This window comes from Leptonychotes weddellii, chromosome 7 (genome assembly GCF_054177405.1).
Source record: "Leptonychotes weddellii isolate Sample4059 chromosome 7, ASM5417740v2, whole genome shotgun sequence".
Classification (NCBI taxonomy): Eukaryota; Metazoa; Chordata; class Mammalia; order Carnivora; family Phocidae; genus Leptonychotes; species Leptonychotes weddellii.
The window spans coordinates 99,771,581-99,787,669 of NC_138375.1; the positions used below are offsets into that span (position 1 = coordinate 99,771,581).

General features: G+C 34.9%; 1 protein-coding gene across 5 annotated transcripts in view; it reads left to right on the top strand.

The window, feature by feature from the left end:
- The window catches only part of ERCC8 (ERCC excision repair 8, CSA ubiquitin ligase complex subunit), a 51,370-nt gene that overhangs the window by 25,496 nt on the left and 9,785 nt on the right, over positions 1-16,089 (top strand). For 3 of the 5 annotated variants that reach the window (XM_031035907.2, XM_081826823.1, XM_081826824.1), the window contains 4 exons: positions 547-647; positions 2,143-2,267; positions 5,819-6,016; positions 10,388-10,468. In XM_031035907.2, coding sequence (XP_030891767.1) covers positions 547-647; positions 2,143-2,267; positions 5,819-6,016; positions 10,388-10,468 — 505 coding nt within the window. The remainder of the gene's footprint in view (positions 1-546; positions 648-2,142; positions 2,268-5,818; positions 6,017-10,387; positions 10,469-16,089) is intronic. The other 2 variants (XM_081826825.1, XM_081826826.1) reach the window with 2 other exon arrangements.

The following is a 16,089-nucleotide window of genomic DNA, read 5'->3' on the forward strand; positions in this document are numbered from 1 at the left end:
CCCCACTCCAGCAACCCTCAGTTTTTTTCCTGCGATTAAGAATTCCTCATATCAGTGAGATCATATGATACATGTCTTTCTCTGTTTGACTTACTTCACTCAACATAATACCCTCCAGTTCCATCCACGTCGTTGCAAATGCATGCCAAATGAATTCTTAAAGTAAAATTAGTTAGCTGCTTGGTTGTCTAGAAAACTTTTGAATAACAAACAATAGAAAGGATGTAGTAACAAACTTGCTAAGGGACAAGCTCCAAAACTATCTAGTTTTGGCAGAGGAACCATTAAAAACAAAATAAAAATCAGGAGAATTCTGTTCTTGTGATCTAAAAAAGTTACCCTTTTTTTGGCTATTTTTTTCACTGCTTTTTGCTACTACTGATTTTGAATATTTGATGAAAAGGCAAAAGTTCAACAACCCAAAAGTACAAATATATTTGCACTAATATACTGAGACTTCTGTGTGCCGTAATACTGTAAAGGTAGGTGAAGAGTACAGTCACTGTCCTAGCTATGTATGTCAGTGTAACATTTATTTCTTCTTAGTGCTGACAGTAGAGTAAAATTATGGGATGTGAGAAGAGCATCAGGATGTTTAATTACTCTTGATCAGCATAATGGAAAAAAGTCACAAGCTGTTGAATCAGGTAATGAAGAATACATTAATATAGAAATATGCCAATGATAGTATTTTTTATATTAAAAATTTTTAATTGAAACCAAGTAATTAATGTATATTGACAAGTTGCAAATTTTATGATTTAAAAAATGGCATTCACAATAAATTGATTTCTAAAAATACATAACTAAATTATGGTTGTCTTTCTTCAAGATACAAAGAAGTATGACATTTTATCTACCCCTAAATTTTCAAATGCAGAAACTTTTCTGAATTAATTTGTTACTTTTTTTCCTCCACTGAAGTCAACTAATACAAATTCATTGCCACGTTAGGAAGCTACAATAAATCGAAGGAATAGTAACATTTTGTGGCCATTGTATGAAAATAGAATTTGCAAATTGTGTTAAATGTGTCAGCTGCTATCCAGGTGATAAAGTACCTCAATTGCTTTTTTCCAATAGAATTCAATTCCTTTTTTTTTTAAGATTTTATTTACTTATTTGAGAGAGAGAGTGCGCATGCATGCGTTTACAAGCAGGCATTGGGCAGAGGGAGAAGGAGAGAGAGAATCCTAAGCAGACTCCTAGCTGAGGGCAGAGCCTGACGTGGGGCTCCATCCCAGGACCCTGAGATAATGACCTGAATGAAATCAAGAGTCAGACACTTAACTGACTGAGCCATCCAGGTGCCCCTAGAATTTAATTTCTGTATAGGATAAGATTCTGATTTAGAATTAATTGTGGACCAGAAAAATCTTAGGATGAACTATATACATTTTTGTGATTGTTTTAATAATCTTTTTTAATTAATCAGGCTCTTGAGAATTATGCTTTCTCAAATTTGGTCATTTTGAAAGTAATACAAATTTTTTTTTTTTTTAGATTTTTTATTTATTTGACAGAGAGAGACATACCGAGAGAGGGAACACAAGCAGGGGGAGTGGGAGAGGGAGAAGCAGGCTTCCTGCGGAGCAGGGAGCCCGATGCAGGGCTCAATCTCAGGACCCTGGGATCATGACCTGAGCCGAAGGCAGACACTTAACGACTGAGCCACCCAGGCGCCCCAGTTTTGAATGAAACTAGAACACTTATTCTTTCCCTACTGAAGTTTTTTTTTTAATAGTAAATACTAGTATGACTGATTTTTAATGGTCCATAGAATAGTCCATGGAATGATTTTTAGATAAAAAATGGAAATAGTATATGAGAAATTTAGAAGGTGTTTAATTTAAAAATTTAGTGTTAGGCATGCTTTTAATTGAGTTGGACAGCACAGCTTATGCTCTGAAGAAAAATTATATTTGGCAAGATTTCTTTCTCTTTAGTTTTCCTGTTTTTCTCCATTTTTATGGTTCTAATTTATATAGCTTATGATATTCAAATAATCCAAATATAATCAACTTGTATATTTTAAGTAATTCAGATAGTTGTCCTTTAATATGTTTAAATAACTGTATCATCAAGCATTAAGTGTGTGCTGAATACAAGAATAGATTAACTGAATTGTATTTTTCATTGCAGCAAACACTGCTCATAATGGGAAAGTTAATGGCTTATGTTTTACAAGTGATGGGCTTCATCTCCTTACTGTTGGTACAGATAATCGAATGAGGCTCTGGAATAGTTCCAATGGAGAAAACACACTAGTAAGAGATTTTAAATATCTCCAACTTTTTTTTTTTTTCTTTAAGTAATCTACACCCAGTGTAAGGCTTGAACTCACAACCCTGCGATCAAGAATTGCATGCTCTACTGATTGAGCCAGCCAGGTGCCCCTCTAACCTTTTGAATATATATTTAAAAAATGGATCTGTGAAATACACTTGGTGTCCTTCTGTAGATTTAACTCTTTTCTTGTCTCTGTATTCCAGTTTTCTTTTTATATTTTTCTATTAGTGAACTAATAACTCTCAACACAGGACAGCCCACCCTACCATGCCCCCACCACATTCTCCTCACTTGTGGAGAATTATTGCTCTACTGTGCATAATGTGAGTGTGCCATATTTCTCAGGTGTATTGGAGAAGAATAAAAGATTGAGAACAACTGATATAAATTAAAGTTATAGTCAAATTTTATACTATATATGACTTGTAAACAAAATCTAAGATGAATGTTATAGTACCAGAACATATGGTACTTTAATACTGGAGTAAATGTGTTTTAGATGTGCTAGATTCTTATGTGGTATTTAATTTCTAACACTTTTTAAAAATTTATGTTTTGCTCCTTACCAGGTGTACCTGTGGTTTAATAACTTTCAGAATAAGCTAATAAGTTTGTATTTTGGTGGTAATAGTAATAGCTAATACTTATTAAGTGCTTATGTGTCAGATACAGTGTTAATAAAAATTAACATGTAACATGTACTGAAGCATATAGGGTCTTATTTAATCATCAAATCAATACTGTGAAGGTAGTTACTGTTATAATACCCATTTTACACATGAGGAAATGAGACATAATGGTGATTATACCAAACACCTTATAGCATTTATTTAATGCTTTAAGGTAGGTATTGATTATTAATATTAATTATTTATTAATTTAAGTACTCTCTTCCCCCAGCACGGGGCTCAAACTCAACAACCCCTAGATCAAGAGTCACATGCCCTTCTGACTGAGACAGCCAGGTGCCCCATTTCATCTTCCTTTCTTTAACCTCCTTTCTAAGTAATTCTCTTTTAGATACTCTAAAGATCATTTCTTTTATTAAATTCTAATTTTACTATAAGGTCAAAATTGTTCATACTAGATTAGAGTTTGCTAATCTCTCATGTACTTTATGAAGTGCTTCTCCATCATATCTCAGACTAGAAACTCAGGCATTGCAAATTTTACTTTAGAATCTTCCATTCATTATATTTGTATCATGTTTCTAACCAGGTCACACCTTTCTTTTCTCATTTTATTCATTTATTTAATAAGTATTTATTGAGCATATCCTGTTTTCCAGACACTATTATACAGCAGCAGACAAAACATAGAAAAGTCCTATCCTCATGGAACTTATATTCTAGGGAGAGGAAGAAAGACATCCATCCATCAGTCAATAAATAGATGGATGGATAAAATATATTTTAGATGTAACAAGTGCTCTGAAGAAAAGCAAAGCAAGGAAAGTAGCATAGAAAATATTGGGAAGTTGGAGTTGCAGTTTTACATAGGGCAGTCAGGGTATGTTTCACTCAGAAGACGATATTTGGCCTGAAGGAAATGAAGTGAGCCATTAGATATCTGGGAAGGCAAGTGTTCCAGGCAGAGGAAGGAAGAAAATAGAAAGACCCTGAGTCGGGAGCATACTTGGAATACCCAGGGAACATCTAAGAGGCTCTTGTGTTGAAATAGAGGAAGCAAGGGGGAGAGTACTAGGAGATGAGGAACAGAAGGAACCAGACACCAGAGGATATAGGCTTGTAGGCCTTTGTAAGGGCTTAGGCTTTTTCTCTGGGTGAAATGGAAAGCCACTAAAGGCCTTTGAGTGGTGATGTGATGGGGTCACTTTGGAAAGGTCGGTTTGGCATGTGCATCAAAGGTGAATGTGATAAGTATAAAGGGTATTGACTATATATATAAATTGTTAGTGTGATTCTATTACATTTTTCTCTCCTTCTTGAAGGTGATACTCATGCCTTAAGGGTTTTTGCTAGTAGTAAGTCTACTTCTTGAATAGTGTGTTTGGAATGGATAATACCTTTTAAAATTGACTTGATCTAAGTAGTCATTCATGCATAGCATTTGGAGTCTTTGGTGATCTTCCTGCTGATAATTCTCAAATGTTTAGCTACTGGTTTTACACCTGCCCTAAACTGCTTAATCTAAATTATCAGCAGGTTAATTTCAGCACTATCAATTTCTTTTGCCCAAAGCTTCTCAGACTTTGATGAGCCTTTAGATCACCTAGTTATCTTATTAAAATGAAGATTCTTGTTCAGTAGGATTGGGATAAAACCTGGAATTTTGCTTTCAAACTGCAGAGGAGATGCTGATGTTGGGCTTGCACCTTTGCCGTACAGGTGCAGAATTTTTATTTTTGTCCTAAATATGTAATTATAGAAAGCTGCAGTTGTATACACACTACTTGTGTTCTGTGCTTTTTTATACTTAGTTTTTATCCTTATTTCCTGCATAATTTTCATAATTATGATTTTTAATTACTATATAAGATGCAGAGTTATTATAAAATTATTAGAGATTTACATATATTTTTAGTTATTTTGCCATTCTAGATAATGCTGCATTGAATTCCACTGGGCATATAGCTTTTTGCTGTTTAATTATTTCCGTAAGCTAAATTCCCAGGAGTAATTACCAGGTCAAGGAGTAAGAATAACTTTCTTGTGTAATGGGTACAAAGTTTCAGTTCTGCAGGATGAAAAGAGTTCTGGAGATTGAGGATGATGAAGGTTGCACAACAATGTGAATGTAATGTCACTAACTGTACACTTAAATACAGTTAAGATGGCAAATTTTATGCTGTGTCTATTTTGCCACAATTAAAAATGTTTTATTTTATTTTAAGATTTTATTTATTTATTTGACAGAGAAAGACACAGCAAGAGAGGGAACACAAGCAGCAGGGGTGGGAGAGGGAGAAGCAGACTCCCCACTGAGCAGGGAGCCCGATGCGGGGCTTGATCCCAGGACCCTGGGATCATGACCTGAGCTGAAGACAGGCGCTTAACGACTGAGCCACCCAGGCGCCCCACAATTAAAAATGTTTTAAAATAAAAAGAGAATTATTCCCTCCCCCCCAAAAAAAGAACATCTTTGTATTTTGTTGCATAATAAATCATTTGGCCTTTTAGAAGCAATGACAAGTTACAGTGCCACCAACACGTTACCTCACTTGTAACGGTATTCACTGTCTCAAGGTTTCTTGAAATTTTTTGCTAAATGGTCTAAAATGATTATTTAAGGTTGCCTTAATTTGCATTTTATTTCTAGCCTGGTTAAATGTAAACATTTGCTTTTGTGGATTTTTTTTTACTATTTGTATTTTCCTCTTATGTGAAATATATATTTATGTCGTTGGCCCTTGTTTCTTTCTGTTAGGACCTTGATCATTTTCTTTAGGTTTATTACAGCCCTTTCCATAGTATGTTATAATATTTTAAGTAAATATTTCTTCTAGTCTTTGTTGTCTTTTTAATTCAGATTTAAGAAATGAGTAATGTTATTATTTTACATCCTGCAGGTCAACTATGGAAAAGTTTGTAATGACAGCAGAAAAGGATTGAAATTCACAGTCTCCTATGGCTGCAGTACAGAGTTTGTTTTTGTACCATATGGTAGCACCATTGCTCTTTATACAATTTACTCAGGAGAACAGATAACTATGCTTAAGGGACATTATAAAAGTGTTGACTGCTGTGTATTCCGGTCTAATTTCCAGGTAAGAATGATCCTTAAGGGAATTTAAAATGTTCAGGTAGCTAGCTTGCCAGACTAGTTGTATACAAAAGAATAAATTGTGATTTCATTCTGAGGAATTACACTTGTAATCCACATTTAAGCTAGGGTTTCTTTAATAGAGGATTATACAGGATACAGTTTTAGATAGTATAGGATATTTGTAGGAATCAATATAATACTGTGCAACTTGACTGAGATAAATTCTTTCTTCTGCATTTGGGCTCCACTTATTTACCAGATGAAATCTCTAGTAAATTAAAATAATGTCTTGCAATCAATCTTTTGGGAAAAGATGGAATACTGTGTCTAATCTCAAAATACAGTTTTTGTATCTTCATTTATCTATGTGTGAGTCTGTCTCAGATTTTATTTCTTCTTTATTTCTTGTCAGTGGCTAATCATTTACTTTTGAGTTGATGCAGCTTACACGATTTCTTAAATATGGCTTTTGTTTTTTAACATCCTGACCTTTCTCTTTCATCTTACCAACAGAGCAGATTATATTTTTCAGAAAATATTGGCACAAATTACCTCATGTGTTCCTTTAAATGAGTCTCTAATATAGCAAGACTGTTGGTATTTTCTGTATTTTGTAGGTAAAGAAAATGAGGCTCATGAGCGTTAAATACTGATAGGATGAAAACTATGGATTATTAGAGCTAGGAAGGACTTCATCACCTGGTAAAGTTGTTAATCATTTATTCATTAATGCTAATTACTTAATTTGTGTGATACTACAGTAAGATATACAGTGCTTATTTTTCAGCCACCACACATCTGTATGGCAATAGCCATTATTAAAATATTCAAATACATATTTTATTGTTTGTTAAATAGCTATTGCACCAAGCCCCCTAAGAGACCTCTAGCTTTACCCCCTTTCCTGAGGCCTCCTAGTTTACACCTTAACCTAGCACCTAAGAGGGACCGTCAGGATCCTGCTCCCACTCTATGGCTATTACGTCTGCTAATTGTTCAGTATCCTGATGTACTAGTTGTTAAATATTTTTAGTATTACTTCTGGGAGAAGAAGACTAAAACACCACTTTGCCTTGCCTCAAACCTGCAAGTAGTTATTCACAGTGTATGGTTATCTATTCAAAGAAATTCTTGGAATACTGTACCTCTTTTCTTATGCAGTCACTCAGAGACACAGCCAAGATTTTAAACCAGATATCCTGACTATAAATTATTGCTTTCTACCAAATCAGAATTCCTAACACATGTGCCTAGAATAGATTAAAAGTGTGCCAAGATACTGGTTCCCCCCAGCCCTTGGAAAAGCTGAGACAAGCCGGTCACAGCCAGAAACCTAGGCCAGTTGCCTCCTGACTAATCCCATTTCTCTAGGTGCTACATACGCAGATTTGAATCACTGCACTACATCAGACAGCTTCCGGCTCTTATCCCATTATATCCATTATGATTTTTGAGAAGGAAAATAATTCTAAGTCTCAAAAGCGAAATAGGGTAGTACTTTGCATGCAGTAGAACCCTTTTTCAAATTATATATTACACAGAATTTACAATCTGAAAACAAATTGATGTTTATAGTACTTCTATTATAACTATAAAAATCTAACAAGATATACCTAACATCGAAATAAATAATGATAATACTGGGTTATAACACATTGACTAAATAAGGGTCCATGACTCCATTCAGGTATAAGTAAGTAAACTAATAAATTGGAAGTCTAATGAGGAGTGGGATATTTACATAGTCCCAAAGTACCTCCCTTCAAAATATTAATTACAAAGGTAAAATGTGTAATTTTACCTTGAAGAAGCCTGGCATACATCACCTTAATCAAATGATCAAAGTTAACATCCCAATTACATAGTATTCCTTCAGTGATAGCCCTGGCAAAGATGCATCACCTCAATTTAATCACGAGGAAACAAAAAATTTGAAGGGCATTCTACAAAATAAGGTGTTTATCTTCAAAACTGTCAAGGTCAGGAGGGCCAAGTGCAGACTAAAGAACAGTTTCAAATTGAAGGAAAGTTAGACATGACAACTAAGTGTAGCATATGATTTTAATCTGGACCCTTTTGCTATAAAGGACATTTATTCAGACAATTGGTGAAACTTGAATGGAGTCTAAGAATTAGCTGGCAGTAATATATCATTGTGAATTTTTTAATTTTGTTAGATGCACTGTAATTGTATGAGAGTGTCCTTGTTCAAAGGAAATAATACACTAAACATTCATGAGTGATAGGACTCATGTTGTCAACTTAGTCTAATTTCCCAAGTGAACACCTAAACTTATCCCAAAAACTTTAACACTCAATTCAAATCCCTCCATTTACCTGAAGTTCTTATTAGTCATTCTAATTTAAGTGCTGTCTCTTGTAAGCTTTCTTGAACATCTACAGAATTTCCTTTGTCTCCGTCAGTGTGGAGTACTTAACCACAAATTGCCTTGTAAGCTTATCTGACCAAGTTATCTTGGAGGGGGGTGTGTGTGTGTGTGTGTTTATATTCTCAGGAAATTAAATTGTTCAAGGGCACTGAACATTTGAAAATATCTTTACATCATCCACAGTTAGTGTAACTATATATTCAAGGTTAAACAATACAGTCTGTAGAATTTTGTTCCCTTCAGGAAGTCTGATAATGTATAACTAAATCAAATTTACTTTAATATTTTTACATCTAGGGGTGCCTAGGTGGCTCAGTCATTAAGCGTCTTCCTTCGGCTCAGGTCATGATCCCAGGGTCCTGGGATCAAGCCCCACATCGGGCTCTCTGCTCAGCGGGAAGCCTGCTTCTCCCTCTCCCACTCCCTCTGCTTGTGTTCCCTCTCTCGCTATTATCTCTGTCAAATAAATAAATAAAATATTAAAAAAATATATTTTTACATCTATATTTCCTATGAATAACTTTATAATCTTAATTTCCCTTTATCTAGAACCTTTATTTTTTTTTAGAAAAATATTAATTGTACCATACTTCAAACTTTTTGAGATGAACAGTATTGAAAATAAATAATTGCATAGCAGAGCAGGAAAAAACTTCACTATTAGAAATGTTTGGGGGTGCCTGGGTGGCTCATTTGGTTAAGCGTCTGACTCTTCATCTCAGCTCAGGTCTTCATCTCAGGGTTGTGAGTTCAAGCCCATGTTGAACATGTTGAAAAATAAAATGTTTGTGTAGAAATACAGAAATAAATTTGTGTGGAAAAAAACCACTTAGTCATTCATAGTTTTACAGCTGCTTATCGTTTTGCTGTTTTTTCTTTTTAGACCTTTTTCCTTTACATAGCTTTTTCTTTTTTTTTTTAATTTGGCCTTGTGTTTTACATCTTGCTTTTTTCCTTCACAGAATGACTCTGTGGTTCATATCCTTCTCTTTTCTCTTGACATTGAGTATTTCCCCATGTCATTAAACACTCTTAAAAAACAAATTTAATGATTATATGACATCCCATATTATGAATGCAACATAAATTTATATATAAATCATTACCCTACTTTTGGACAATTATTTCCATATTTTGTTATTTTAAATATAATACTGCTGATATCCTTGAATTTCATACATGTCTTTGGCATGACTTCTCAGAAACGCATACAAAAACTTTTGACATGTATTGAGATTCTATTCTGCATAGATTATACCAATTTATACCTTCTTTATATGAGAGTATCTATTTCACTGCTTCATAGGAATGTTTTTAGTACTAGACAATATAACATATTCCTTGAGTTTTGTTGGGGATGGAAATGAACATTGTTCAGCTATGTGTAAACAGCATATTCATAAAGATGTTGACATAGACTGCGCATCAGCCCAAGCTTCCCCTTATTAAATAAACTTCTGACTAAGCATAGCATATGGATCTAAAAGCTCTTCTGTTGAATAACAACCAGTTAGGCAGCTGTGAGCTAAATAATATTTTTTGTGAAGTTCTGGCCTATTTTAGCTAGAACTCATAAGGTTTTATTATTGATGTCTTTCTTAAAACTCAGTTATTGACAGAGAAGGACAGACTCTTGATTCCATCTTTTTTCTTTTTCTACTCTGACACTTGCGATAAATGGATACTATGATTGATAAAAAACCACTAGGTTGTTCAATCTTTTTGTAAAATTTTCAGGTTAGCAAGCTCTGACAATATCAGATATTTTAATCCTAATATCCTAATGATATTTTAAAATATAAAACAAAGCTTTGCTGCATCTTAAGGAAACAAAAGACATCAGCTCGGTTTCCTTGGAGAGTAGAAATAGAATTAATCTAATTGATCTAACCTAAAAATTAGTCTTTAAATGATGTATTCATTTCCGATTGGCACCAGCTTTAAACTGACCCACGATCATATCTTTATTTTCTGTGTTATAGGAACTTTATAGTGGTAGCAGAGACTGCAATATACTTGCTTGGGTACCATCCTTATCTGAACCAGTTCCTGATGATGATGAGGTAAATATTATTTACACAAATTATACAGTGACTTTTAAATCTCAAAGAAAATAGTTTTAGAGGCACCTGGGTGGCTCAGTCGTTAAGCATCTGCCTTAGGCTCAGGTCATGATCCCAGGGTCCTGGGATCAAGCCCCACATTGGGCTTCCTCTCCCCCTCCCCCTGCTTGTGTTCCCTCTCACGCGTGTCTCTTCTCTGTCAAATAAATAAAATCTTAAAAAAAAAAAAGAAGTTTTATTAATTTATTTCACATGAGAGAGACTTTAAGATTTTATTTATTCATTTGATAGAGAGAGCACGAGCGGGGGGCGGGGGAGGAAGAGGGAGAAGCAGACTCCCCACTCAGCAGGGAGCCTGATGCAGGGCCCTATCCCAGGACCTGGAGATCATGACTTGCGTTGAAGGCAGATGGTTAACCATCTGAGCCACCCAGGCGCCCCATGAGAGAGACTTTTAAAGCATGTCTGGCTATTTTTAGATTGTGAAAATAGTTTGCCTGTTATAACACTTTTGGAAAATCCAGAAAAATATGAAAGAACAACTTAAATTTCTAAAGTTGAATTACTATTAACACTTTCATTTACTTCATTCTTGCTTTTTCCTATGCATATATGGTTGTTTAAACACAGTTAATATGCTTGGACACACAACTTGGCATCCTATTTTACTAACTTAATAATAAACCTTCTTCCCTGTCATTAATAACTATTTGTAAATTTGTTTTTAATAACATAGCACGCTGTCATTTATATATCACAATTTACTTAAATATTTACCTATTCGGAGAGATTTCTTTTGATCACTATAAACAAATCAAGGTAACTGTTTATAAATTGTTTATATTTCTTTTTTTATTTTATTTTATTTATTTATTTGACACAGAGAGACACAGTGAGAGAGGGAACACAAGCAGGGGGAGTGGGAGACGGAGAAGCAGGCTTCCCGTGGACCAGAGAGCCCAGTGCAGGGCTCGATCCCAGGACCCTGGGATCATGACCTGAGCCAAAGGCAGATGCTTAATGACTGAGCCACCCAGGCGCCCCATAAATTGTTTATATTTCTGATTGCTTATTTGGATAGATTCCTAGAAGTAGATTTTATCTCTTGAGTTATCATGTATGACATTTTTAAGGTTTTTTATTCACACACTTGAATTTTACCAATTTATACTCCTCTATCAGCAGTCTGTTAGTGTCTGTCTTACTTTTTTTTTTTTTTTTAAGATTTTATCATTTATTTGAGAGAGAGAGCATGAAGGAGAGGGAGAAGCAGACTCCCCACTAAGAAAGGAGCCCGATGTGGGACTCAATCCCAGGACCCTGGGATTATGACTTGAGCCGAAGGCAGCCACTTAACCAGCTGAGCCACCCAAGCACCCGTTAGTATCCATCTTAGACATAAATTGATACAAATATAACCAATGGCCATGGGAATAAATACCCTTAAAAATGTGGTAAACAAAGATGAATAAGACATGCCCCCTGGTCTTAAGTAGTGGCCTCTGTATATTTTTACTTCTATGTTACACTGTCTAAAGGTACTATCTTTCTCACCAAAGTTTTTTTTTTTTAAGATTGTATTTATTTATTTGACAGAGAGAGAGACAGTGAGAGAGGGAACACAAGCAGGAGGAGTGGGAGAGGGAGAAGCAGGGTTCCCGCTGAGCAGGGAGCCCAATGGAGGGCTGGATCCCAGGACCCTGGGATCATGACCTGAGCTGAAGGCAGACACTTAATGACTGAGCCACCCAGGCGACCCCCACCAAAGATTATTTTACTGACCACTGTTAATCATCCCTATTTATCTTAATTTCTAGGATATAAAAAGTCAAATGTCTAAAAACCAATATTTATGTATATAATTTTTTTTAAAATTGGAAATATAAATAATGCAGTTAGAAACACCTTGAGTTAATCTTACTCAAGTCTTGGTATAAAAACAAAGCATCTTCAATGGAGATGAAAAGTATTGGTAGAGCAAGTTTAAAATTCTAAAAATATTTTCACATATTTAGTTCCTTTGTGAGAAAATGACTGTCCAAAACCACATGGAAATGAGTTTTTATGGGGGTGGTTGATACCATTTAGCAGCTATTGGCAAAATCTATTTCATGCCTAGATTTGCAACTGCTATGGCTTACTGCAGTGTATAGCCTGTGACTTATTTTCTTTTGGCCCTAATCCAAATAAAATAGAGAAAACACATAATGGTAAATCTTCAAGCAGCTGGCCAACTGCTGTATGAATATTTTCAGATTTCATCACAAATCTAGTTTATTATGGCTTTGATTAGTTTTGGTGTACAGCTGCTTTAAATGACTGAATATTCTTTTTTTTTTTTAAGATTTTATTTATTTATTTGACAGAGAAAAACACAGAGAGGGAACACAAGCAGGGGGAGTGGGAGAGGAAGAAGCAGGCTTCCCGCAAAGCAGGGAGCCCGATGTGGGGCTCGATCCCAGCACCCTGGGATCATGACCTGAGCCGAAGGCAGACGCTTAACGACTGAGCCACCCAGGCGCCCCTTCTGTAGAAAGCTTAGTATGGTCAAATACTTTGGTTCAGGCATTTATTTTGCATTATTTAATTACTGCTTCCTGCCTTTTAGGAATTACTGTCTGCAATAAATTTAAGTTAAAACACTATGAAAAAACCCCAAAAAACAAAAACTAGAAAAGACCACTCGAGGCTATGTTAACAAGTATAACAATCACTTACAAGATGAAAACAATAAAAATAAATTAAATCTATGACTTACATATGGAGAAAGGATATTAGAAGAAAACTAAATTGCTTAATTTATAAAGATAGTCTGTGACTCTGATGTTTTATTTATACAATGTAGTTATAGTGATAGTTTCCTCATCTAGAAGAATTTTTGCATGTGGGAAACTAAACTGAACAAGTAGAAAAGCAAATAGAGATGCGCAAAAAACAAGTTAGCTTTATATTTAAGTTTTAGAGCTATAAAGCCTTATCTTTTAAAATATACTGTTTATACGCTTTAAGATAGCCATCATTCTCATAAAATGGTATGGGCTAAAATTATTTTCACAAAACTTTAGTTTGAAATATTCCTTTGAATGTAGGTAGAACATGAATGTGATCATGGTATAGATCCAAGAGAAGTCTGTCTGCACCAAACCCTACTCCTTACATGTATATTTACTATTTAACTCATATTTAAAAGTGTTTTTAGGGGCACCTGGATGTCAGTTAAGCCTTCAGCTCAGGTCATGATCCTGGGTTCCTGGGATCGAGCCCTGCTTCAGGCTCCCTGCTCAGTAGGGAGTCTGCTTCTCCCGCTCCCTCTGCCCTGCGCATGCGCTCTCTCGCTCTCCCTCTCTCTCAGATAAATAAAATCTTTAAAAAAAAAAACAAAACAGTGTTTTTATCTCAGCTATCAAATAAGTGATGCTGCAATTTCCCAGAAGTGTGCAGGAACACACTTCAAAACAAAACATGCACATACATGCACACACACTCACTTAATCTTCAGTTTCAGGTAAACTAAATAATAACCATACTGGTAATTGGGTTTGAATCCCTGTTCTAACATCCACTGTGGACTGAGGACAAGTTTATGGTATCTCCTAATATCAGAATCATCAAGCAAAATTGTTCTTCAGTTTCTTTTCAAATCCACCTTTGAGATGAGATTTACTTCCCCATCAACAAGATATAATCCCTTAGCAGTATTTCTTCTGATATCCAAGATAGAGGGGAAATTTAGTCCTACTGTAAGAAATTGAAAGGCACTGGGTGATAGGGACAGGTTTTATGGTCTCAAGCATAAATCTATGTATTTAATTGGCAGGCTGTTTTATTATATTTTGAGGACTCTGCCTTCCTTTTGCCCTCTTTTCCTAAAACTTGGTCATGGTTAAGGCAAGCCTATATAACTCCTAATCACTTTTTCCTTTCTGAGATCTATACGGCAGCTACATTATAGTTTAAATCTGACCTCTCACCAAGAGTCTTACTTTATTTTGATAGTTACACAATACATAGCTGTTTTATTTACCACTTGGTAGGTATGTGCAATTGACCCTTAAGCAACAGGGATGCTGGCACCCACCCCCATGCAATCAAAAATCCTTATGTAACTTTGACTCCTCCATAACTTAACCACTAATAGCCTACTATTGACAGGAAGCCTTACCCATAACATAACAGTCAATTAACGTATATTCTGTATATGTATTATATACTGTATTTTTACAATAAAGTAAGCTAGAAAAAAGAAAATGTTATTAAGAAAAGCATAAGGAAGAGAAAATACATTTACAATACTGTACTGTATTTATAAAAAAAAATCTGCGTATAAGTGGATCCACATAGTTCAAAGCCCTGTTGTTCAGGGTCAGCTGTAATCATTTGCTGACAAAAACAGCCCTATTTTGCTCCTGTGGAGACTTTCCAGTAATTACCAGTAAGGAATTTAGAATACATCAAGATGTATATGTGTAGATGCAGGGGTTGGTTTTGTTCTTCTTTCCCATTATTTGGACCTGGACTAGATCCCTTCTAAATCATGCTTCTCTATCTCCATAATATTTACAACTGTCTCTCAATAGAACAGGCAACCTGGTGAGGTTCAAGCATAGAAAGGATGTCTACTAGGAGGAGATGTTATAGAGAAAACTTAAGTGATAGATGGTAGTTACACTTCATCTGTGGGTCTCAAACGGTAATATGGGTACCACATCTATATACAACCTTCTCACAGTAGCTTTTAATTACAAGTGTGTTTTATTTGTGATTTTTTAGCAACAAAATATAACTGTAATAATCGTACAATAATGCATTTATATTGTTATCCTTTATTACTATAAACAGTCAAGTTTATAGTATTTGCATATTAGTATTAGTATAGTATTTATCAAAATTTATCAATATTTCATTTCAATTTTCACATAATTATTTTGGTTTCTTTGCTCACTGTAGCAACAATAATTTACAATAAATTATAATTTTGCTTCTCTCTTGAGTCTTAAAATGAAATTTAAATGTTTAATAGGTTACATATTGGGCTTCCATAGTGGAATTAGGAGGCATGACCTTTGTGTGGCTTATTCACACTCAGGGACATTTTTGGGAGATATCTAAGGCAGAGTAAGATAGAGTAAGGGAGAGGAATCACCTAACCCCCAAGGACATTACAGCTTTTTTTTTTTTTTTAAATTCCAGTATAGTTAACATACAGTGTTATGTTAGTTTCAGATGTACCATATAGTGATTCAACAGCAATTCTGTACAGTGAACATTTGGATGAAAAAATAAACAAACTTAGGTGTGGTACAGTCATTGATTACAAATCAGTGGACTGCTGCTAGAAATAAGTCAATAATTAGCTGAGGTTTGGTAATAGTTTTTTATCTGAGTATTTGAGATATATTTTTTGTTTGTACAACTGAGTCATGATACCAAGCATGACTATTATAGTTTAATAATGGTGCCAATAGCAGGCATTAGGTTTAGTCATAGATTCTGATCTATAGCTTTAATAGCCATAAGGAATACTTAAATTAATGTGTCCTTTTCCAACTATCCTGGGTGATATTGGGGAACTTACTGGAAATTCACATTTTCTCTACTGTTATCATTGTTTAAATTTTAAG